The following is a 26,239-nucleotide window of genomic DNA, read 5'->3' on the forward strand; positions in this document are numbered from 1 at the left end:
TGAGAGAGGGTCAAATTTGCAACAACAAAAAAATCCCTCAAAACTCTGAGGCATAAGTTTTGGATATGTTTTCAAATAGCAGCATCTTTCTGACTAAAAGCTGGCTGCACTGTTTCTACTTTGTTTTCTTTTTTTTAATAATTTTTTTTTTTTTTTGCTTATTTTTACTTATTTGAGAGCAACAGACAGAGAAAGAGGGAGAGAGACAGAATGGGCATGCCAGGGCCTCCAGCCACTGCAAACGAACTCCAGACGCATGTACCCCCTTGTGCATCTGGCTAACATGGGTCCTGGGGAATCAAGCCTCGAACAGGGATTCTTAGGCTTCAAAGGCAAGTGCTTAACTGCTAAGCCATCTCTCCAGCCCTACTTTATGTTTTCTAAACAGTACTTACTGTATGATGGAGATCTGAGCAAAGGAACCAGAGAAATGTTTTTTTCTCTCCTCCCTTCATGCTTCCAGAAATGTATGCTCTTCCATTATCCAGCTTTAGTGAACATAACAGATGAACTTGATGCATAAAAATGAAAAACTTTTTCCATTTCAACTACATTGCCTGGGTCCCTGGGTAAACAAAACTTTTCCTGAGGAAATGATGTAAATGTGCTCAAATATTCTTAAAATATCATGCAAATCACAAAACATTGCTATGAAGTAAGCCATATTTCTTTTTATTAATATTTTAAAGGAAACATGAATAAGGTAGTGGAAACATTTAGATAGGAGTGAGAAAATGCTTTCTGGTCTCTGCTTCCAAGTGATCTTCCCTGAACTTCAGCTCTTTATCTGTAAAAAGGGGATAAAAAGGTATGCCAAATCTATCTTACAGAATTATTTTGAAGGATGAAATTAACTAAAATATATGTATTTAAAATACTACAAAGGGTGATATAAATAGATACTGTTAACTGCTATTACAAGTCCCCTGTACCCAGTTCAATAGCTTTAGTCCCTGCCTTTCTTGGTGACTGGCAGGCTGCATATTAATTCATTTTCTTTAGCACATATAGAAGCAATATTCTGTTATTACACATGAAAGAAGGTTGGAGGCTACTGAGTTTGGAGTTGACAGCAATGGTCTTGATCCAACAAACCTTCAGGGAAAATCCATAGGATATTCAAACCCTGTCTCACCGGCACCCCCCCCCCCCAGATCTTTTTAAGACAGATAGAGATGTTAGCATCAAGGCTCCTGTGAAAACTGTAATTTCATTGCCAATAAGGGTTTAAACTTTAACAGCTTTGGTATCCATCCATAAAATATCATTTCTGTTGGTTCCATCCTAGTAGCTCAAACAATAGAAAAATCACACATCCACCTCTGTGAAAGTCTACAGTCTTTCTATAATGTATGTGCACTCAAGCTATACTAATTTATTCTACTTTTATTTTTAGCATTTTTATTTGGCTTTTATACTACATAATTAATGGTGTTTACATGGAAAGATGTTTAACTAATGTAAATGGCATAAGTGGATTACTTGATCAAGCCTTAAAACAAATAAACATTTTTCTCCTTTGAAAATTTTTTCACTCACCTCTAAATGTCTGGCATAAGAGCAGAATTTTTAAAATGTCAAGGGGACAAAGAAAACAGTTTCTGAAGTCCATTCACTCCTGATGGAACAGCTTTATAATTCTATCTCCTACCATGGTTGGGGGAGGGTGCCAGCAGTAACCCAAGTGATCCACCACGTCCCAGACTTAGAAGCAAATCTTTTCTTTGGAAGGTTGCCATTGTTTTGCTCCATAACCTTAAATGAAACCCTTTCATATCATTTCCTGCAGTTTGCAATACCTGGGATGAGAGACTGATGAGATAAATATGTTCACCATAAAGACTACAAAAACACCAGGGAAGAAATTCTCCCAGGTTTCTGAATACTTCTACCATCACATTACCTAGCCATAGAAATTACTAGAACAGCTCCTCCTAGTCAAAGTCCAGGCTGTATGTTCCTTGAGTGGTAGCACAAATCCAGGTTGCTGTAAAATAGGGTTGGCATGACAATCGCTACCTGCCAAGACATTGTTTTTCTCTGGCATTCTGATGGGAAAACTTTGATACCAACAGTCATTTCTTTACTTTCTCAAGGCAAAGTTGAGGGGGAAGGAGAGACTTTGCCTCTTCCTATACCCTACACATACAGCTCTTCTTTATAAGGCCTGAAGGGAAAAGCCTAATTTCAACTCTTTTCTGTGAAAAAAAGATAGTGTATTCTCTAAAGCACCCTTGAGTTATCTCAGAGTTACAGACCAGCCCTTCCCAGCAGGCTCTTTCTAGTGTAAGCTGAAGCCTCCTGAGCTGACCATTGAGCTTACATAGCCCTGAGATCTAAAAGAAGAACTAACAATACAGAACACAGAGATTGCTGTTCCAGTCCTACCCAGATTCCCAGGTCATGGCTTAGAATTGGATTTCAGACTTAGTGGACAAGACATTAAATTCCCAAGACAAGCATAGTTTAAATGGACAAAATTAAACAAGACCCAGTGCTATCTGAAGACTTTCCATCTCATTTGTGCATCGTTTGAAATATATTGAAATATCTGAGCAGTCCCATTTAATAAGGATATTTTTGGAAATTTACTTTGAAAAAATCTGACCAAAGTCACTAACAAAAATATGCTGCAATTTTTCAGTACTCATCACATAATGTAGGAACTCTTACTTGGTCACAGTATCTAATCTAAAAATTGTTTTCAAATGTAATAAAGTGTGTCATGAGTGCTAAACCCAGCTTTTAGTGCAACACACAATGTTCCATTTTGTCATTAGTAAATAGCTTTTCATAATTTTGCTTTAACCATTATTTTATTATTGGGGGGGGAAGGCTTCAAGGTAGGGCCTCTTTCTAGCCCAACTTGGCCTGGAATTCACTATGTAGTCTCAGGCTGGCCCCAAACTTAATGGTGATCCTCTTACTTCTGCCTCCTAAATGCTGAGATTAAAGGCATATGCCACCATGCCTCGTTGCTTTGGCCATTTTTTGACAATTGTTTTTCCTGGTTAAACTCCAGACATTGCCTCAAGCAAAGGTACTATGCCCAGCACTAGGAATGGAGTCTCCTGGACCTAGAAACCAAACTTTTGGGACAGTAGCTCTAAACCAGACACTCCCAAGGTCATGGGCATTGACCACAGTGACTTCTCAGGGATTTGGAGCCATTCCATGGGGTTCCCACTCCCAACCAGGACAATATGTGAACATTCCAAGTCTTGTGCTATCACTTAATCATCATGAAACAACCCAAAAACTTCTTACTAGTTAAACAGAACATAGAAATGAACTTTTGACTCCTTAAGGAAATTTACTGTAATCAGTGCTGTGATGCCTTTATTGTGCTTTTTGGGAAAGCTATTCATCTTCAATTGATGAAGTCAGGTTTCAAAAAATCTAATTTGCTACATGAAGCTTCATTTTCCAACTAGAAAAATATGAGAGTTAAAAGCTGATCTGTAGTTGTATTTCTAGGAAGCTTTTCTATCACTCTACAAAATGTCCATTATGCATGTCCATAACTAGACACAATATTATGTAAGAGCTACTTGACTGGTAACTCTTAGGTAGGATAACTTTTTTTCCCCTCAGAAAGACTGGGTCTCAGCAGAGTGTGTCAACTGAAAATAGCCACAGGTAGTTTATTTACAATACCCAAACCTCCTTTTCTAGCTGCCAGCAAAAGCTGAAGTGATAAAATATGAACTAGAAAATTCTATTTTCACATGTCCTCTTCAAGATCATATAGTCAGTGAAGTTTCCTCAAGAGATTAATTACTGACCTCTGTTTTATCTTTTTAAATTTTTATTTATTTATTTGAGAGAGAGATAGAGAGACAGAGAGTGAATGGGTATGCCAGGTTCTCCAGCCGCTGCAAAAGAACTCCAGACACATGTTCCACCTTGTGCATCTGGCTTACGTGGGTCCTGGGGAATCAAACTTAGCTCCTTTGGCTTTGCATTCAAGCACCTTAACTGTTAAGCCATCTCCCCCAGCCCTCTTTTTTTTTTTTTTAAAGTCACTGAATGAACATTGTACACTGGTAAGCTCAAAGATATTGGCCACACACAACAGGAGATGAGATTCCAACTTTGCTATTTTCTACCTGTGAGAATTTGGGAAGTTTTTAATCCTCCATTTCCTCATCATTAAAATAGAACAATACTTAATAGGATTGTTCTCACAGTTTAACAACTTAATGAGTAGAAAGCTGAGCAATCAATAAATATTAGTTTGAGTATTACTATCCTCTTACCCATCATTTTCTCACTGTTTACACCACCACACCTAGAACCTAGACTACTTAGCTGCTTCCTGACTTCCCTGTTTGTTCCTCCCTTGCCTATTTTAAACCATTACCGTCTTCCCAACGCTGAGAGATGTTTTCAGAAAGAAAATATTATCACTTCAGCTCCCTTCTCCTATATGGACTCAGTCAAGCCGGTTATTCCACACCTTTACCACAAATCTGCAAGCCACTACTGGCTCCTTGGCCTGACTCCAACTTACATTCCCCTTCTTCACCTCTGTCCCATTCCATGTCAACCATATTTGTTTACTTTTCTGTGCATGGCTCACACTATTCTGTCTTAGCCTACAGAGCTGTCTTTTACCCCAGGTCTGTCACATCCCACCCCAAAGCTACCTTTCAGTAGACCTTTCTTTTCATAGGTCATATTCCTCTCCTTCAAAGTGCTTGGCTCAATAAATTCATGACCTATTTAACAGACAATTTCATAATCTGCCTTGCCTACATGTTTGTTAAGTTTGGGGAGGTATTGCAGCCAGTTTTGTTCAACTAACCTTCAAGAGCCCCAACCCAGAAGAGGAGGAAGACAGAACACATCTTAATAAATGATTGGATGCATACAGGGAGGGATTAGAATGACCTGGTCTGCACAGTATTTCAACCCTAAAATTGGTTATTAAATGGTTCCCAAACACAATGTCTCCCTTCGTTTCTCTTCCCTCCCCCTTTTCCCTGCCTTTTTTCCCCTCCTCTCTTCCATTTTTTTTTTCCTTTTCGTTTTTCTTTGCTTTGCTTTCAACATACATTTTGACAGTTTAGCGTTGGACTTGCGTCGTTATTTTCCTGTGCCATGACGAGGGGAGATAAAGCAGAACCTGGGAGCAAGCCCGAGGCCTACAGCGCGGCGCACCCGGCGTCCGGAAGCGCGGCGGCGGAAGTGGCGAGGTCGCGGCGGCGGAAGTGGCGGGTCGCGGCGGGCGCGCACGCGCGCGGAAGCCGCCGAGGCTGCGTGAGGTGCGGGCGGGGCGTCGCGGGGCGGCGGTGCCTGTGCGTGCGGGCGGGGGTCGCACACGCCTGGTGGCGCTCGGAGCCGAGAGAAAGGCGGCGGAGCCTCGCAGCTGCCCGGAGAACGGCGCACTCAGCCCTCTCGGTGTCCCGAGGCCGGCCTTCCCTGCGTCGGTGCGGTGGCCGTGCGCGCACCGTCGGCAGAAGGCTGAGCGGACTGCCCTGTAAATATTGTTGAGCAGCCATGCTGACCTGTAATTGGGGTGAAAAGGGCGAGGAGGGTGGGGGGGACACGGTGAGGGCAGCGCTTTCTGGGCCGGCTGTCTGACCCCTGCCTGAGCTTTAGTGGGCAGAAGCCGCCCTCTGGGCCCTGGGCAGTGAGAATCAATCAGACTGCGCAGTCCTCCCAACAAGTGCTTATCCCTGACAGTCGCCCCGGACATGTCAGCTCATACAATTTGTTAGTAAGTCCAAGGGTAGGAGAGTTCCTACTAAAATGTTACACGAGTAGGCATGCGATTATTTCTAATACTATCTTTAAGAAGCAGGTTTTTGCCCTAGTAATCTTTATTCTTGTTACTTAGTAGATGGTGTTTATGAAATACTTTAGTGCTCTTTAAAAAAAAGAATCCACAGTATGACCCAGCATTACCCAGAGATTTTTATTCCTCAAGGTCAGGGTAATGTTTAGACTGTTATATCCCAACACTTCTAGGACATTTTCCAACCTAAACTAGGCTCCAGTAACCATATCGTCTTGGTTAATGACTTATTCCAGATGTCATGGTATATATGACATTGAGCAAGTAGAGATGGCTGCCTTAGAGAGCACAGTCCTCTCAATAATATTCTGTGGAATACCTTATAAAATGCATGCTGCTCTCTGCCGTTATTTAGAATTGTGCACATAAGGTGTATTATAATAAACAATAGATATTTAAAATACATGGATAGCTGGGTGTTGCAGTGCATACCTACACACAGGAAGCTAAGGCTGGGCAATTGCAAATTTGAAACCTTGGTTACATAGTGAAGCTTAGTCTCATCAAACAATTACAGCAAAAAGCAACAACAACCACAACAAAAAAAAAAAAACAAATTTACCTAGGAATACTGGGTTACTATTGGAACACTGCGACAAAACAGAACTAATCATTTTTGGTGAAATGTCATAAGCTTATGAACTGGGTCCTGCTCTACTAAGGAATTACCCAGAACCAGAAAGGTCCAGTTGTGAAAATTAAGATTGACAACAAGCCCTGTTCATCTTCCTTGCTTGCTAGGTCCTAGTAGTAGCCACCTGCCAATGAAGGATCAATATTTTTGTCTCCATGAGGAATATGTGGCTAAGTAGTTTTGTTTAGAATGTGTAGTTTGGGCAGGTAAATAACAGAAATGAGCATTTATTAAAATTGAAAATTAACTGGGCTATTTCTATCTTGTTCCGGTTACCTAGCTATATTGTACTTATAGAAGCAGTATGCCCAGAGGCACTCTGGAAAGATGCCTTTAAAATGCATTTATTTTCTTTTTTTTAGAAATTGTTTCATTGACAACTTCTATACTTAAAGTCAAAAAACCATGATAATTCCCTCCCCTTCTCCAGTTTCCCCTTCACAACTCCACTCTCCATCATATCCCTTCCCGCTGTCCATCAATCTCTCTTTTACTTTAATGTCATTGTTTTTTTTTCTCCTATTATGAGGGTCTTATAAGTGTATTAGTAGGCACTGCGAGGTCATGAATACCAAGGCCAATTTCTGTCTGGACAGTTGCATTATAAGAAGTGGTACCCCTCCTTTGCCTCTTGCATTCTTTCCACCACCTCTTCCATATTGGACCCTTGAGCCTTGGAGGGTGTGATAGAGATGTTTCAGTGCTGGACACTCCTCTGTCACTTCTCAGCACTATGTTGCCTTTTGGGTCATCCCAAAACTGAAGCAGTTGTGAATGGGAGAGGTTCTCTGATTTCATCCTCTGCATGTTTGTTGTTAGTATATAGGAAAGCTACTGATTTCTGTGTGTTCATTTTGTACCATGCTACATTGCTAAAAGTATTTATCAGCTCTAACAGTTTGCTAGTAGAGTTGTTAGAATCCTTTATGCATAGAATCATATCATCGGCAAATAATGATAATTTTATCTCTTCCTTTCCAATTTGTGTCCCTTTTATGAGTGTCTCTTGCCTTATTGCTGTAGCTAGGACTTCCAGTACTCTTATTTCTGAATTTAGTGGAAAAGCTTCGAGTTTTTCCCCATTTGGTATTATGTTGGCTATAGGTTTATCATAAATAGCTTTTATTATGTTGAGATATGTTCCTTCTATTCCCAGTTTCTGTAGGACTTTTACCACGAAGGGATGTTGGATTTTGTCACATGGCTTTTCTGCATCTATTTAAATGATCATGTGATTTTTGTCCTTTGGTCCATTTATATGGTGTATTACATTTGTCAATTTGCATATGTTGAACTGTCTCTGCATCTCTGGGATAAAGCCTAGTTGGGGCGAATAATCTTTCTGATATATTCTGGTATTCTGTTTGCCAGTATTTTGTTGAGAATTTTTACGTCTATGTTCATGAGGGAGATTAGTCTATGATACTTTTAGATTGGTATGCCGTGCTTTTGGATTTGTGAATCCAACATTATGTACCTTCAGAGTAGTAGTTTAAGGTGCCAAGTATAGCTCTTGTACTCTAGTCCAACTGCAGAAGGAATCCTAGGTGTTGAGCTTGCCTGCTATTCAAGTATTCTAGTGGGCTGAGTGGAGGAATTTACTGGCAAATTCTAAAATTCAGCTGAGCAATATACACATTCAGTAAAAACCAGCACTGAGTATGCAAATATGGGGATTGAAACAGATAGCCTTATAAAGCCCAAATTCCTAAGGGTGTGTGTTACTGTACACCCTTAATCCAGCCAGCTAGGAGACTGAGATTTCTGTTCTGAAATGGGTTCCAGGTCAGCCTGGGTCTGAATCAGACCCTGCCACCAATAATGACAGAAGAAAAAGACAAAGGCCCTATGAATCTGAAAGTTTCAAAGGCAACAGTAGTCAACTCCCAAATATAGCTTAATTGAGAATGGTAAAGCCAACCAAGAATATGTAACTCATAACCTTCCCTGACATGGAAAGAGATTACCACTTCAAGTGCAGGCCTATGTACCTGCTTTTTTTTTTTTTTTTTTTTTTTTTTTGGTCAGTTGGTCTTGTTGTCTTTTGGGGTGGCTTCAAATCTCACCAATTCTGAGTGCCCACCTCGATCCCTCCGTGTTGTGCTATGAACCTGGTCTTCTGCTCAGCTGTGCTAGATGCCCTGCTGCTGGGAGCTGAATGTGTTCTGTGTTCTCTGGATGGTCAGGTTGCAGTGCTATTGGTTGGGGTATGGGAGAGTGCAGGAAGCCTGGAGTTGTACTGGAACTGCTCAGCTGGTCCCACCTGTGTCCCCTTCAGCAGCTCCTCAGCTAATCTCTGCTGTCACCCCTTCAGGTTTCTTGACTTTGAAAGGAAACTGATGAGGTTGGAAAATCAAAATGCATTTATTTTTAGTAAATTTTTTATATTTCATAACATGTATATTCTGGCTGGCCAATATATTCAGTTACTGTCAGTGCTAGGACTCAGGGTTTCAAAGATGGCAAGACCTTGAGATGATCTGATCTAAGTAGTGAGGATTTTTTTTTATGTTCCCTACTGTAAATCTCATTTGTTTTTATTATTTGTTTATTTGAGAGAGAGAGAGAATGGGCATGCCAGGGCTTCCAGCCACTGCAAACAAACTCCAGATGTATGTGCCACCTTGTGCATCTGGCTTATGTGAATCCTGGGGAATTAAACCAGTGTCTTTTGCCTTTCAGGCAAGCACCTAAGCCATCTCTCCATCCCTGTAAATCTCATTTTTTTGGACTGCTTTGTTTTAGGAGTGTACACCAGAGGAAGCCAAAAGGCAGATGGGACAGTTCCTGAGTGTGGTTTAATCATGTTTGCATTTGTTTTGAAGGGAAGAAACCATCTGGTTCAGATACGTGTAGCAAGGACTGAGTGAGCTTCTGCCATCCTCTCCTTGTATTATACAGCAAATTCTAGAGACAAAATCCTTTGGGGAAGAGCATACAAAATTAAAAGTTGTACTAAGTTTAGCATAGATGCATGATTTAATATCCCAAACTCTCCATTCCAGTATAGGCACAGGGATCAGGAAGCATAAAGACATTACTCTCTCTTTTTTTAAAAAAGATTCCAGATCTTACATAAGAACTAACATTGCAGAGATATAAGCAAGTCAAAGTGTTCACTATTTTTTTTGAAAGTATACATCTGAAAGGATTTTGAAACATTTTCTGTTTTCAGTTGCTATAACAAAATACCTTTGCCTGAATGACTTATAAAGTGAAGAAACTTATTTGGCCCACAATTTTAGTTGCTGAGTAATCTTAACACAATGGCACTGAAGTCTTGTCAAGGATTCCCTGGCTGTGTGGAAAAATAGAAAGGGCTGAATGTGTAGGGTGACCTCACTTTTAGAACACCTACACTTGAGAGAAGTAATTCACTCTGAGATAACAGCATGAATCCTTGTGTTGGCAGTAATCCTCCCATGACTTGATTACCTTCCAGTAGGCCCCACCTCTTAAAGGGCCTACCACCTAAACAGTACCAAACTGGGGACCAAGCTTCCAACACATAAATCTACTCAAACTGTATCTGTGATGGCTAGGTTCTGTTGTCAACTTAATCAAATCAGAACCAAGAGACTTGCCTCTTGGGTGAGTCTGGTTTTTTTTTTTTTTTTTTCCAGGAAGGATTATCTGAGGGAGGAAGTCCTTCCTCCAGAGTAAGGTGGCCCTTCTGGTGATGGACTTCATAAAGAAGCTCTGAGAAAATAGTCCCTTTTTGCAGGTGCATGCTTTTTGCCTTGCCTACCCTCACTACTCACTCATACATACATCTACCTAGTTTCAATTATCCTTTGTGGACATTGGAATTGAGTTTCATCTGTCTTCCAATGTGGACTAAAGACCAGTAGCTCTACAGGAATCCCTCAGACCTTCAGTGCCAGATTGGGACTGCTGAGGAATCCAGCCTTGGGGACTGAACAGCTACTGGGTTCCTGGAAACTCAAGCCTATAGACTGCTATTGTTGGACTGCTCAGCTGGTATCTTGTAAACTAATCTAGTAAATCCCCTTTATAATACAAATCCATTCTATCACTTTTTCCTGTAAAGAACCCTGACTAATACAATATACAGCCCATAGAAATCAGTATTATCTGGTGATGGTCATTTTATTACTATAACCTTCACTAGTGTGGTGTACTGTGTTGTCTTTCCTCTGCCCAACATGTGAGTTCCTTAAAGGGATGGACTAATCTTAATCACTTTTATATTTTTATTCCCTGGCATAAACACTCAATATGTGCAAAAAAAAAAAAAATGAAAAGGCAGTGTCTGAATCTATAAAGAGTATGAAAACATCACTAGGAATTCAGCAGGGAAAAGAAAAGAAGTTCAACGGGAATCACCTTTCAAGGGTACTGGATGTAGTTAGAAGCCATGCTTTGACTAACAGCTTGAAGCAGAGAAGGGCAAATTTGAGAATCCATCAGTGGTCAACAAACTGCCTTCTCAGCAGATCCAGCCTAGTGAATTGTAGAGCAGTTGTTGAGTTGAATATGCAAATGAAAGTCCAAGTGACTCAGTCCTCTTCATTCCTTCAGGCTGGCTATGCTCAACTCCTCTCTCAAATATCTGTTCAGTACATACTTGAAGAGTATCACTGAAAGTGTACCTACTAAATTACAGGCAGCTAGTATTGTAATTTGATTCTGTCCCAAGGAGAAAGAGCCTATGTCAAGTCATTGTTTTAAGCTGGGCTGCTCAAATAACAGAGAAGAAAATCCACACTTGTTTTTTTCTACTTTTTGAAAACACTCCAACAGAGTTCAAAGTTGATAGCATTTTGTATGTCACATACTGCTTCCCTCTGTTGTCAAGGGGATCACAGCTGAAACCAGAATGTTACAACAGTAAACAAATGAACTTTCTCTTATTGCAGCACCTTTTCACGTTCATAATGAAATAGTAAGAAAATGGTTATGTAGTTTAGTCAGGAGAGAAGGACATGACACTGAATTATTCAGTGTGTGTGTGTGTGTGTGTGTGTGTGTGTGTGTGTATGTATGTATATACACACACATACACATACACACACATATATATATATGTATATGAATAATTATTTAACAGAAACTCAACAGCTGAGATAACTTGAAACATATGTCTGGAAAATTCATGTTGAAAAATAAATTGACTTGGATCTGCTTAGATTTAGAAATCTGAACTTTATTTTGAGATAAGGAAATGTTTTATTCTGAAACATAGTTTTTCCTTTTCTCACCAACCTTTAAAAAGCCTTAAACAAAATGTGGTATCTGTTATTTGATATACTCTGGGGATTAGTATGTAAGGCTTTTCTGATATTTTATTTTTTTTGAAGAAAGGGAATTAAGCTTTGACATACCTTCTAGTGCTGAAATTCTGTTTTGGTCTTATTGTGTAAAAAAATATGCCATTGGAGAAAATATAGACATAAACAAAAAATGTAATGTATGAAAGACTTGGCTAAACATGTTTTACCTTACTTTCCAAATCCAAAATATCTAAATATTCCATTAATGACAGCAAGAATTGACAGTATTGTAGACTCATTTACATCTGAGTGGTACTAGAGTATGGCCTCATTGTGGGCTTATCTCCTGTTGATATCACAAGTCCAGTAAATTGTTGGATTTATAGTCCAAATGTCCAAAGCTGTTTACTACAAAATAGTTAGAAATGAATGAAACATCTTTTAGATCATGTGTGCTTATGAGTATAACTTCACTTCTTGGAATGATGAATTGGAAATGGGGTGAATATTGGTTACTCAAATGGAAGATATTTGAACTGCAAGCTTGTTTTTGGAAGTGAGCTTGTGTGCCTTTATGGAACAAGAAAAATTGCCATTACTACCTGAATACAATAATACTAAGATGTTTTAATTAAATTGCCTTCTTTTTGGGTCAGTATTAAATATTAGAGAGATGGCTAAAGAACATTTGCACCGAGTTCTTGCAGACCAACTGTACATGAGTGCAAATGAATGTAGCACCCGTTGAGTCCAAACTGTAAAATAGAGACATCCAGATACTTGGAAATTCCATGGTCATGGTAATAATTTGAATGGAAATTAAAAGAGGTTTAGTTTGTGAGCACTCATATGATCAATAATTCCTTTCTGGATAGTGACTCTGCCAGTTTCTCTGGTCCTATGTGGAGAACCTGTTGGCACTGAACTCAGAGTACTAGCTACAGGGAGGGAATGTGGTGGAGGAGCTACTTCTTGACCCCTGGGCCTGAATAATGAGATAAACCCATTCATAGCTTAATATATTTTTTGGAAGCAAATCAGTAGTCAAAATGCATAGTGAGAATAAAACTGAACAGGATGTCTTGCGCAGGGGTCCACAGGTAGCTGATTAGTTCAGGAGCATTGTTGCAACATCTTACCTGACTTAGTACCACCTTCTTTTTTTTAAATTTTTTTTTTTTAATTTATTTGAGAGCGACAGACACAGAGAGAAAGACAGATAGAGGGAGAGAGAGAGAATGGGCGCGCCAGGGCTTCCAGCCTCTGCAAACGAACTCCAGACGCGTGCGCCCCCTTGTGCATCTGGCTAACGTGGGACCTGGGGAACCGAGCCTCGAACCGGGGTCCTTAGGCTTCACAGGCAAGCGCTTAACCGCTAAGCCATCTCTCCAGCCCAGTACCACCTTCTTAATAGTTTCCCAGGCTAGGTACCCTGACTGCTAGGTTGAGGCACTAGAAAGGCACCTAAGTGCTCACTCACTTGACTAAGTTAGGACCCCACTCTAGGTTGACCCTTCTATTCTGCCTCCTCCTTTCCCTGTTTCTCTTCAATTGACCCTTGGAACTGATACTTCAAAGTTTCTGGTTAGTTTTCAGTTTTGATTTTTGTCCTGGTATCTTGCCTTTCCTCATCTCTCTAAACATCCCAGGTTAGGTTCCCATTTGTTCAGGAGGGAGTGAAGTTCAAACACAACTGACTGTTAAACCCACGGTACCAACGGGGTATGATTTGACCCTATTTGCCTGGATTAGGTTGAATCAGTGGCTGAGTCCCCTAAGAGCAATCTCAACTCATAATCTTTCAGCATGTTAAATGTTTTGTTTTGTTCTCCAAAAAGGGGGAAGTGTGTTTGTGAGAGTGTGTGTGTGTTTCTGTTCACTTGGGTAAAAATGGAAATGTTACATTAGATGGTGATGAACTTCTCATATAGTGCAGATGACTAAAAGGGAGCCCTGAGCTCTCTTTAAGGAACACAGGTTCAGCAAGAGCTATAGTAATAGGGTTTTGTTAATGTCAGTACAGCATTGACATTATAATCTTGTGCAGAAATCTGTTAATAACCAAGGCAGCACCTCGCTTATGTAGATGCTTTGGTTCTACACAATAACTCACACTGCAGCTTGCTGGTGATGTGCATGTGAGTATGATCAAGTTTGGAGCTTGGTGTGCCCGAGGACTCTTTGATGGATAAAATTCTGGTCAGTGAAGGTCAGTTTCTCTACTCAACTCAGAACAATGTTGTTTCCCTCTTAATCAGATGCACAGTGTTTGAAATATCCAGGAGCCTCACATAAATGATGTGCAGCCATAGCCTGGGTAACTCTTCATGTAAGAAATGAATAATCCTTAATAAAGGCTTAAACATCCATGGCTTCTTTCTGTACAGTAATCAGTTGCTTTAATGGTATGCCTTCAGTGCTTCTCTAAAAGCTGCTATCTTCCCTATCTTACTTCAAGGAAGGCTGAAGTTTCCAATCAGTCCTCTCCCCATGTTGTATTTGATTCTACCACAAAAGAGCAGTGAAGTCAGTCTTAGTTCTGTTGAAAATCCAGCATTCTCTTCTCTTTCAAGGGGATCCCTGCCTCTGAGTAGCACTGAACTTGAAACAGCAGGAGCCATCATCTTTATTGTTAGGCTTCAGAATTTGTTTTAAGCACATTCTAAATCTAATCTTATGCCTTTTCCTTTTTATTTTTAGTCTGTGACAAAGGTGACCCAATTGTGCTTCTTTGATGTGAGTACGGCTCTTTGTGCTTCTATCACAGAGGATATAACAAAAGACAAGGGATAAAATTGTGTTTGTGGGCATAGTAAGGACATACATTTCATGACTAATTCAGTGACATTTTATATGTGTGTGTGTGTGTATATATATATGTTGTCAGCCATTCCTGGTGACACAGACTTGTATTCTCAGTTTATTTGGGAGGCTGAAGCAGGGGATTAGCAGGTTCCAGGCCAACCTAGGCTACAGCGTGAACTCAAAGACAGCCTGGGGAACTTAGTGAGACCCTATCTCAAAATGAAAGGTAAAGTGAAGGCTACAAATATAGCTCAGTGGTAAAATTCTTGCCTAGCAGTGGAAAGCTCTAGTTCAACCTCCAGTACTGGATGGGAGAGGGGGAGAGGGTTGTCTTATCACAGTCATGAGCTAGCAGGCAGAGACCATCTTTCAAGATATTTGTACATGCTCAGATATGGTTCAAAAATAATCAAGCTAATGAAAATGTCACATTGATAGAGTAGCCCACATAAAGGTTTTACTTAAAGAAGGCATAATTTAGTGAATGTGACATTGACAGAAATATTGTTAGGGTTTACAGAGTTAATCACTTGTTCTAAGGAGAGTATTAGAGTGTTCTCATTAGAGTGTAGCATTTTTCATTTCATTTTTTCTCTTGTGTTAAGTGGACTCCAGGAATTAAGGAATTTTAGACTTAATATTTGCATAGGAGGAGAAAGAGTTTTTTTTTTTTCTTTATATCAGACTCTAATAATCTTTGAAGGAAATAAGTTAATTGAACAATATGGTAAAATGTGTGTACCTCAGGCATTTAGAAAAAGTGCAAAAATTATATATATTGATGCTTTTCTCAGTAAATAAATGTACCAGTTTTAAATAATTAAAAATATCAGGGGCTACAGAGATAGCTCAGTGGTTAAAGGCACTTGCTTGCAAAGTCTGACAGCCTGGGTTTAACTTCTGAGTACCCACATAAAGCCAGATGCACCAAGTGGCCATGCATCTGGAGTTTGTTTGCCGTGGCAGGAGGCCCTAGCATGCACATACTCAACCCCTTTCTCTCTCTCTCTCTCTCTCTCTCTCTCTCTCTCTCTCTCTCTCTCTCTCTCTGTCTCTCTGTCTGTCTGTCTGTCTGTCTGTCTTTGTGGATTTTGCTCTCTCTTTCTCTTTCTTAAATAAATTGATTAAAAAATATTTTTAAAATATGTGAAAAAGTAGAAATGGCAAATAACAATAGAAAAGGTAGTAGTTATAAACAGAAGGGCTATGGCATCACTGAAGATTTTACTTAGCACTCTGTGTTGGTTGAACAAATATGTCAGCAAATTTGGAATGAATAGCAACTCTGTTTACTATGACAGGTTTTATTTGTCTTGGGTGCAACCTAGAACACATGCTGTGTTTTGTCATGTTGGAAATACTGAGGCAGATTTCTATTATGACTGAATTTTTTAAAGCTTTAACACCTCAGTCTCGAATCATCTAGTAGAAGCAGTAAGTTTTCCTCATCAACTAGACATCAATAAATCTTCCCCTCCCCCACCAAAAACATGTAGCTGCAGTTCATCCTGGTTACAGTCTTAGATTGTGCCATGAAAGACCCTAGTCTTATTGTTTCTAGGGCTTATTTCTTCTTTTAATAAAGCTGATATATTATTTTCTTCTCTATATGCAGTACAACATCCATGATACCTATCACATTCTACAAGAGGGTGCCACTGATGGCATAGATCCTTTCCAAATTTAATGATTCAGAAATGTTTACCTAGGTGTCATATGCCAGGTTCCCTGACTGTGCTTAGAGACACAGGGTGAACAATGCCGGTCCTTAACAGTCAATTTTCTCCCTTCCTTTAAGTCCTCTGTAAACAAAGCCATGTCTAAAAGCTATGTCTTCAACCACATTTAACTCTAGTTACTGATTAGGCTGAATTTACAGAAAGTGTGTCTGCCAGGTTTTAACACTTGTTTAAGAGTGACACAGTATTGATGTATTGTCTATAGTCACTTGCCACCTCAGAGTAGTTCTAGATAGCAAATCTTTGTGGAGTTCTAATTACATTCCTTTTCATGGATTTTCAGATGAGTTAGCAGGGTGAAGGGATAGAAGTAGAAGGATTTACAAGCAAAGCAAAGAGAATTGCTTTCATGGATCCATATCTGGACTTCTGTCTGTTCTTTACTATAGTTTGATATGGGTTGTGATTTTCTGTAAAGTCATATCATTCTGTTTGAAGTGAGTTTAAGGCTATTCTTATAGTAGGGTGCTTAGTTGTCAGTGATGACTAGCACTTACTAATACAATCATGCACTGTGAAACAAACAGGGGAGATTTGGGGGTGTGGCAGTGAAGGGCTTAGAGCCAATGACATAGCCTCAGCCACAAGTCTGTGGGCATGCCAAAGAGCACTAACCTTGAGATAGGCCTAACTAGTGACTGCTATATACATGGAGTGATTGAACAAGGTTAGAGGTGAGGCTAAGAAGGGAGGGAAAGGCTCACACCAGGATTTTCATATTCAAATACATATTTATTTAAGTACCTGTTATATGCCAGGTTCATTATAGGTCCTTGGAGAGGAACAAATACATATTCTTTCACTACTCACATTGTAGAAGAGAAGACAAATCATTTTAAGTAGTAGAAGGTAACGGGGAACTAGTATGGGCTTGCCAACATTGACAAAATAGTAAGCAAGGCTCTTCAGGAAGGTCACACGAGGTCCAGGACAATGAAGAGAAGCCACTTGTATACTTTTCATGTACAGGGAAGTAAATGAAGACATCATGATGAAGAAATGGTCTCTGGGTATTTAAGGACTACAAAGAATTCTTGCAGCTGCAACTTGCCAAAGTAAAGGAGAGAAAACTGATAGACCAAATTTGAGAGAAAGCATCATTTCTTAAGAAGTGAGTTCATGCCAGACATGGTAGCACACACCTTTAATCCCAGCACTCAGGAAGCAGAGGTAGGAGAATCAGTATGTGTTTGAGGCCCGTCTGAGAATACGTAATGAATTCCTTGTCAGCCTGTTTGTTGCAGTCTGGTTCGCATTGCTGGTAGAAATCACCCAACAAAGAGCAGCTTCTAGGAAAAAGAGATTTATTTTGGCTTACAGGCTCGAGGGGAAGGAAGCTCCACGATGGCAGGGGAAAACGATGGCATGAGCAGAGGGTGGACATCACCCCCTGGCCAACAGAAGGTGGACCACAGCAACAGGAGGGTGTGCCAAACACTGGCAAGGGGAAACTGGCTATAAAGCCCGTAAGCCCGCCCCCAACAATACACTCCCTCCAGGAGGCATTAATTCCCAAATATCCATCAGCTGGGAACCTAGCATTCAGAACACTTAAGTTTATGGGGGACACGTGAATCAAACCACCACACTGTTCTAGAGGAAGAGGGAGAACCTACCTCAGGGAGGGGGGTGTGGAAGGAGTTCATCCTGGGAATATTTGTAAATGGTAAAGCTAACAGTGCTCATATGTTTTAAAAATGAAATTATAATATTTGTATTTTAAAGACAAATATAGGGGCTCATTGCAATAATATGTGTCTTAGGCAAGCAAAGTGGCAGGATTAGGGAGCTTCAAATCTAATGTTTGACATGCTACTATTAAAACTGTTCTTGCTGAAATCTCTTCAGTAGATACACTAGTACAAAATATTGAACAGAGATGTTTTTCCCTTTGACAAGTTAACTGGGACTGATTCTTTCCTACAATCCCTCTAAGTATAGCTTGGTACGTCCCTATCTCTTATAGTGGAGGGACATAGATCTAAAAGATTTTCAGGTGGATACTTTGTGCTGTTTGCTTACCTTTCCTTCACTGTGGTGGGGCACCATGATGTTGGGTGCTTGCCAACAAGATGAGCTAGCTCTGTGACTAAAAACCATCTCAGGATACCACTTTTAGGGGAACCTTAGGATGCTGGCAAAATTTTCAGGTAGAATTTAATTTCATACTCAAATTTAGAAACTCACAGCTTTTTAAAACATGAGCCAACTGATTTGACATAGAACTAATCCATAAATATGTTTTAAATTCTGTTTTGCTTGTAATACAGTGATATATTGTAATATAGGCATTATGGAAACTTACCAAATGTCTGGGCCTTGCTAACCCTCCTGAAACTCCAAGAACCAATTCTGAACCCTTAAATTCCACCATAACTTGCAACTTACTGCTTGTACTCGAAAGGATCAAGGTATAGGGTACATTCAGTTATGGGTTCTCTTTTCTTCTGGCAGAATTAAGATGCTGTGGTTTCATAGAACTACTGTACAACTTGCCAAGTTCTCCTTTGGACTCTTCTCACAAAATCTCTCTGCCTCCAATACACCTCTGCCTGTGCTGACCCTGTTCACAAAGGTACAACATGAAAAAGTAAAAGTACAACTTTGAAAACACAGTATTTAAATGGTTTTATGAAAAAAGTTGTATATTCATGAAAATGGACAAACATGAAAGAAAAGACAATAGAAAAATTCTTTTCAGACCTACTCCTCAACTTTTTCTTCCCCAGACATGTGTCTCTCATGATCAGAGAGTAAATTAATATATTTATTTCCTTTTGAAAAATTGTTTTTGGGCTGGAGAGATTTTTTTTTAATTTTTATTTATTTATTTGAGAGTGACAGACACAGAGAGAAAGACAGATTGAGGGAGAGAGAGAGAGAGAATGGGCGAGCCAGGGCTTCCAACCACTGCAAACGAACTCCAGATGCGTGCGCCCCCTTGTGCATCTGGCTAACGTGGGATCTGGGGAACCGAGCCTCAAACCGGGGTCCTTAGGCTTCATAGGCAAGCGCTTAACCGCTAAGCCATCTCTCCAGCCCTGGAGAGATTTTTTAGTGGTTGATGTGCTTACTTGCAAAGCCTATGGACTCAGGTCTGATTCCCCAGGATCCATGTAAACCAGATGCAGAAGGTGGCACATGCATCTGGAGTTTGTTTGCAGTGGCTGAGGGCCCTGTCATGCCCAATGTTCCTCTCTCTGTCTCTCTCTTCTCTGTCCATCTGCCTCTTCCTCACTCTCTTAATAATAATTTTTAAAAATTTTATTTACTTAAGAGAGAGAATGTAAAAGAAGCAGATAGAGAGAATGGACATGCCAGGGCCTCAAGCCCACTGCAAACAAATTCCAGATGCATGTGCCACCTTGTGCACCTAGTTTATGTGGGTACTGGGGAAATGAACCTGTGTCCTGAGAATTTGCAGGCAAGTGCCTTAACCACTAAGTGATCTCTCCACCCCCATCCTTTCCTAATAAACATTTTTTATACTTTACTTATTTGCAACCAGAGAGAGAGAGAGAATGGGTGTGCCAGGGCTTCTTGCAGCTGCAAATGAACTCCATATGCATATACCACTTTGTGTGTCTGGCTTTATGTGGGTACTAGGGAATCGAACCTGAGTCATCAGGCTTTGCATGAAAGCCCTTTAACCACTGAGCCATCTCTCCAACCTGTAAATTAATAATATATTTGATGGTCATCTCACTTTGACATTTAAAAAGAACTATAGCTTATAATTACGATGTTTGAAAATATACCCTTTAGAAATAAGTCAATTCTTTGTGGTAGTTATGTTCTATAAACTACCATGAACACTAAATTAACAAATACAAAAACATTTTTCCTAGAAAAAAAAAAAAAAACTAAGTCCTAGTAAGTTCTGCTCACAGTGTTTTTGTCAATCATTTAAATGCATAATTTTATTTTGTGTGTGTTTCTATTTATTAAATATATATTGTTGAATCATGAATATTATACTCAGGTCGACCAGCATGCAACTCATACTTACATGAAGCTTGCCTCCATAAAGCATGTCATAGTCCTCTTTTAGCACTATGCTTGAAGGCTATTTTTTTAAATGTCCAATAAAGAGCACAAAAACAAAAAGCATCTACCTGGACTAGGGAGATGGTTCAGCAGTTAAGAATCCTTGCTGCACAAGCATAAGTGCCAGAGAGAACCTGAGATTGAGTTCAGTTCCCCAGTAGTCACAGAAACAGCTGGGCATGACCATGCTTGCCTATAACCCCTAGCCCTGTGGGGATCAGAGATGAGAGAAAAACTGCCTCTCTTGGTTCAGAGACTTGTCTCAATGAAATATGCAGATGATCAACAGAGGAGGACATCAATGTTCTCTGGCCTCCATGCACATGTGCCTCTGTACACTTGTATGCATGCTCCACATACACAGAGAGCACATTATCCTTGCAAAAAAAAAGTCACTACCCATAAAGTAGTACCCATGGGCTTATCCATCAAGATACTAATTTATGTTAACAGTATGGAAGCCAAAACAAGAAAGGAAAGACTTATATTCTTAGACTCAATTTAGAATGACCATTTCTAGCAACTCAAATTTGTTACTGTTTTGTCCATAGGCATGTCCATAAGTAACCACAGAAGTGCTTCAAGTATTGATTGTGGGTTACAAATAAGTTTTACCAAGTAGGCAAATTCATAAATGCCAAACCCAGTAAATACTTTTAAGCCATGAAGTAGTTTAAGATTTTTGTTTGTTTGTTTTTGTTTTTGTTTTTTGAGGTAGGATCTCACTCTAGACCAGGCTGACCTGGAACTCACTATGGAGTCTCAGGATGGCCTCGAACTCATGGCAATCCTCCTACCTCTGCCTCCCGAATGCTGGGATTAAAGACATGCACCACCACACCCGGCTAGTTTAAAATTTTAAGAGCTTTCCCCCCATGACATTTCCTATAGTCTCTTTTATTAGATATTAGCATTTTAGCAATTTGAAAAAAATACAATAGTTATCTAATAAAAAATGTCTGCCATTTATGGTGGTGCGTGCCTATAATCCCAGCACTAGGAGACTGAAACATAAGGATTGCATTTAGTTAAATGCTGGCCTGGACCACAGAGCAAGTACCAAGCCAGCCAGGTCTATATACCCAGACCCCTCTTGACTTACCAGCACCTACATACACACACACACACACACACACATGCACAACATAAAGTTTAGTTTTTTAAATGAATTTCTTATTCAGAATATTTAAATTGTTTTTCATATCATAAGTATATATTGCACTGTTGAAAATTATGGCACCAAAAGTATTTCATTATTTGAGTCTATGTTAACCAGAAAAATAAAATGAAATAACCCCTAAAGGCTAATTATGCCCACTTGGCTTGCTGTTCTGCATTGTTTGGTTTTTTTTTTTTTTGTTTTTGTTTTTTGTTTTGTTGTTGTTTAGTTCAGACAGGAACTGAGATAGCCAAATAACATTTGAAAGAATAAACAAATGAAATCTTCCATTCTAGTTAATATGCATACTGAACCCCATGAGACACATAAGATATCATTTCCTTTTAAGTAATTCATAAGCCAATGAATGAAACACTTAAAAATATCAATTCTCTTATCAGTTACAAATAACAGAGTGTACTTTTCAGATTGACTAAGACAAAAAAGAAGTATGATGGGTTGACTGGTTTCAGGAAGAGCAGGATACTAAGCAGGTTTCCACTCCCTTCAGCTTTGTATCTTCTGGGTTAAACCCATCTTCATAATCATCATACTGGCTATTTTCTTGGATGACTACAGCAGTTTCAAGTCCCAGATCTCACATCTTAAACATCTTCAGAAATTGTAGCAAAGTTTACTGGCTAGCCATGGTACTGACTGGCCTACTTCCGAGTCAATCATAAGCAAAAGCAGTAGGATGTTCTGATTGCTTGAGCTTAGGTCAAGTGTTCCACTTTTATTGCTTAGAGAGAGAATTAGCCATATGCCAAGAGTAGTTCCTGTGGAACAAAATTACAACATTCTTGCTAAACAAGAAAGGACAGTAGATAAATATCTGTTATAGTAACAAGTGTCACTGAGACTCTTAAGGGATGTTTTAATGGTCCGGACCACAAACAGTGTCTTACTGTATCTTGATTCTGCATCCTTTTTGTAGTGTGATGAGCATCCTAGATATGCACACACATATTTGCACATATAATTTATACAAAGTTCCGGAGGCCTGAGCTTAAAGGAAAATTAAGCAAAAACTTGGACCTAGTCTCTTCCAAAGCTGTTAATATAAAAGCAAAATTTTGGTGCCTTTGGACCTTCTGGAATTTAGCATGCTCTTGTTTTTACTTTTAAGATCTTTTCTTTGGGGGGGCAAGGTTTCGAAGTAGGATCTCACTCTATCCCAGGCTGACCTGGAATGCATTGTATAGTCTCAGGCTAGTCTTGAACTCATGCTGATCCTCCTACCTCTGCCTCCCAAATGCTAGGATTTAAGGCGTGTAGCACCATACCTGGCAAAGTTTTTTAATTTATTTGCAAGCAGAGATAGACACAAAGAGAATGGGTGTATTAGGGCCTCTAACCATTGCAAATGAACTCCAGGTATATGTACCCCTTTGTGCATCTGGCTTTACGTGGGTACTGGGGAACCATGGTTGTTAGGCTTTGCAAGCAAACATCTTAACCACTGAGCAATCTCTCCAGCCCTCTTATAAGATCTTATATTTACTTTCTGATACTTTCTCAGAAAGTTTCAGCTTGAATGTTTTACAGTATTACAAATTATCCATAACTTATTGCTAATAACAACTTGATGTGCTCATTTGTCCTAGGAAATTAAGACCAAGAAGACCCCAAAATATCTCCATCCTCATTTATTTATTTATTTATTTATTTTTCCTAGGTAGGCTTTCACTCTAGCTCAGGCTGACCTGGAATTCACTCTGTAGTCTCAAGGTAGCCTTGAACTCATGGTGATCCTCCTACCTCTGCCTCCTGAATGCTGGGATTAAAGGCATGCACCACTATGCCTGGCTTCTGTCCTTATTTTTATTTTAAAGATTTATTTTTATTTATTCATTAGAGGCAGAGAAAGAGAGAGAGAAAGTGAGAATGGGTGTGCCAGGGCCTCCAGCCACTGCAAATGAACTCCAGACACATGTGCCACCATGTGCATCTGGCTTACATGGGACCTGGAGAATCAAACCTGGGTCCTTAGGCTTCGCAGACATGCGCCTTAACCACTAAGCCTTCTCTCCAGCCCTTCTGTCCTTATTTTAAAACATGCTGTGAATTAAGATTAAGGTCCTCTCTTTTACTTATTAGCTCATCTCTTTCTGGTATGTTAAAAACATTCCTTATATAAGCATAGGTAAGTCAGTAATGTTGAATCTATTTTGAACTCATATAAGAACCTATAGCTCATCTCTTTTCTTAGACTTAATGGCTGAGAATCCTTTAAAATCTGTCTATCTGTATTCTCCACTGACTTCTCTACAAGGTGGTCTGAGAGGGCAAACAACAATGATCCTGGAAATTCCTTGTTCTTTGGATATAAGTTAGTCCAGGACACCTTTTATGGATACATGTAGTACACACACAGGCAAATGTAAATATTGCAGTCATCATCTAAACTCAGTAATTTAAAGATGGAGCAGTCACTGTCTGTTTTTGAACCAACAGACTGTTGGGTTGATGAGGAAAACTAGGCTGGGGAGGCTCAGTGTCTCTGTCAGAGCAGACTATAAGCCATTCTGGTGGTGTCAGCCAGGCCAACTATGAGGCCACCAGATGCTCCTAACTTGGAAAGGACTAAACTCTTAGGAAGATAGATCACTGAAAAATAGTATGCAATTTGTTATATGCACACATATAAATATGAGTATGCCTATGCATATAAATGAGAAAAATAAAACAAAGCCAAAAGGTACAGAGAGCCCATCTATTAGGAAACACTAATTATAAAAGTCTATTATATTGTTTTGCTTTGGAAATAAAGCAGTGTAATTAGCCCAATAGAAAACTATCCTTTAAAGTTAGTATAGTATGATTCTTAGAACTTTTGTTATCGTGCCAAATATTTGCCTTTGGGTTTAATAGTTTTTGTGTTTTTCTTCCCGTAGGATCCCTGCCCCCTTTGTGATGAAGCCAAGGAAGTGCTCAAGTCTTACAAAGACAGGGTAATAGAGTGTGGTGCTCTTGCATATGGGATGGATATTGTACATGGCATAAAGTATCTGTTTGGATCCTTTCTTTAGGAAAAGTGATTAAATGATTTTTCATTTAGATTTTCTTTTTATTCTTCAGAGAGTTTAGTGCTGATTTCCATAAAACTCATTACCTCTAACTGTTTTTCTCTGAACAGTACTGATGTCAAAGTGAACTAGCAGATGTAGTATTCATGCTTTCTTTAAATCTTTGTCACATTCCTTTTATATTATTTGTAACTTCCATGGAAGTATTTTCCTATAGCAAATCATCACATCATTGCCCTTCTTACAGCCAAGATACTTCTATCCTGATTTTCTGGCAGCTCACCAGCTGGGACAGGTTTTATTTCATAGGAACTAAGAGTCCCTCTGCACAATGTAGCAAAAACAGCAAAAAAGTAGGAAGATTAGGAGATACAGTATACAGTGTAAAGAAACCAGTCCTTTTTTGGAAGTCAGGGGCACTAGATCACTGTAGACAGACCTAAAACAAAAGAAAACAAAATATCTTGACCTTAGAAAGTCTGGAGATTAGAATATCACTGCAGGTGTTGCATTGCTTCGTGTGCTATAAAATACAGTGCTTTAGCCTATCCGTGTTTCAGTTTATTTTACAGGAGGTGGACATCACACTTCCAGAAAACTCTGCTTGGTATGACAGGTATAAATTTGACATTCCTGTCTTTCATCTGAATGGCCAGTTTCTAATGATGCATCAAGTAAATACTTCAAAACTTGAAAAACAGCTCCTGAAACTTGAGCAGCAAGATGCTAGAGACTGACTGATGCCCTCATTACTTTCCACCCTCTACTATGACATCTTCCTAGAGCCCTAAAGATGTTCTGAACATTTTATGTGGTACCACGTAAATGTTGCCATTCCTCTTATGATTGATGGAAGTACCTACATGGGAGCAGTTTAGTTATGGGCATTTTATAAAACAAGAGGTGTAGGAAGGGAGAAATCTGTTATGTTGGTTTTTCCCTCTTGTACTTATGGAGAAACATGTCCCATGCACTGGTCAGTGCTGTGTATAGCAAGGGGTCTCTGTAGTCCTGCCGCTGCCCTGAAGGGCTGCACTTTTTAGTGAAAGAAAAAATACTCTTCCACTCAGTGGATAAAATGAAATGTGACTTGTTAATAACTGTGCACAGTCAATAAAGGAGTGTTTTAATGAATGCATTTGTGTGAATCCTATTTCAATAAGATTTAATAATACCTGCTTAAAATTAGAATTACTTTTTGTTGGGTAGAAGAGAATCATTATCCCAGCCAAAGAGGCTCCACTTCAGAAAGACAAAAGAAAGATTTAAACCTGAAAATATATATGAATCTCAACATCCTTTGTATATAGTAAATTGACTTGTAATATTGAGGACTATCTATGAGAGTTATTCAGTTATCATCAACTAAGTTAATACAACTTATTATAAGATAGTAGCTTTATCAAATGATAATATCTTGGGATCATTTTTATTATAACTGACTACATGTATCATGCAAAGACAAAATGCCATTTTATGTAAGCATTTAAAATGTAGTTTGGGGCTGGAGAGATGGCATAGCAGTTAAGGCACTTGCCTGCAAAGCCAAAGGACCTCGGTTCAATTCCCTAGGATCCATGTAAGCCAGATATACAAGGTGGCACATGCATCTGGAGTTCATTTGCAGTGGCTGAAGGCCCTGTCACACACATTCTCTCTCTTAAATAAATAAATAAATAAATAAAATGTAGTTTTGCAACCTTATTTATATTTAGACAGATTCAATCAATATAGGAATGGATTTGCCTAAAAACAAAACTGTCTGTTCCTCTTAATATCAAATCACTGCAAT

The 26,239-nt window shown here is 39.4% G+C and overlaps 1 protein-coding gene and 1 long non-coding RNA gene across 8 annotated transcripts; one reads left to right on the forward strand and one right to left on the reverse strand.

The window, feature by feature from the left end:
* Positions 1–656: 656 nt before the first annotated feature.
* On the reverse strand, positions 657–5,151 carry LOC123453645. Its single transcript, XR_006632905.1, has 2 exons — positions 5,058–5,151; positions 657–787 (listed from the first exon to the last, which is right to left on the reverse strand). It is a non-coding gene; the product is annotated as an uncharacterized LOC123453645 (long non-coding RNA).
* A 63-nt stretch (positions 5,152–5,214) lies between these two features.
* Positions 5,215–25,581, forward strand: C12H5orf63 (chromosome 12 C5orf63 homolog). Of its 7 annotated transcripts, none has more exons than XM_045131388.1 (5): positions 5,227–5,267; positions 14,369–14,404; positions 18,667–18,787; positions 24,316–24,372; positions 25,008–25,581. In XM_045131388.1, the coding sequence occupies exons 3-5, from the start codon at positions 18,674–18,676 to the stop codon at positions 25,182–25,184; spliced, it is 348 nt and encodes a 115-aa protein (XP_044987323.1). In that variant the 5' UTR covers positions 5,227–5,267; positions 14,369–14,404; positions 18,667–18,673; the 3' UTR covers positions 25,185–25,581. The 7 variants fall into 7 exon arrangements, with proteins under 7 accessions (XP_044987325.1, XP_044987323.1, XP_004669235.2 ...); XM_045131387.1 differs by lacking the exon at positions 5,227–5,267 and adding an exon at positions 5,344–5,482; XM_045131389.1 differs by lacking the exon at positions 5,227–5,267 and adding an exon at positions 10,058–10,158.
* Positions 25,582–26,239: the final 658 nt, after the last annotated feature.

Source organism: Jaculus jaculus, chromosome 12, assembly GCF_020740685.1.
Source record: "Jaculus jaculus isolate mJacJac1 chromosome 12, mJacJac1.mat.Y.cur, whole genome shotgun sequence".
Lineage (NCBI taxonomy): Eukaryota > Metazoa > Chordata > Mammalia > Rodentia > Dipodidae > Jaculus > Jaculus jaculus.

What these genes read in the sequence shown, in the direction of transcription:
- C12H5orf63 (XM_045131390.1), top strand. Translation starts at nt 18,674, where the DNA reads ATGCTGTGGTTTCATAGAACTACTGTACAACTTGCCAAGTTCTCCTTT. An exon ending in TGCTGACCCTGTTCACAAAG is followed by an intron (nt 18,788 to 24,315) that starts GTACAACATGAA and finishes TTCTTCCCGTAG; the next exon opens with GATCCCTGCCCCCTTTGTGA. An exon ending in TCAAGTCTTACAAAGACAGG is followed by an intron (nt 24,373 to 25,007) that starts GTAATAGAGTGT and finishes TCCGTGTTTCAG; the next exon opens with TTTATTTTACAGGAGGTGGA.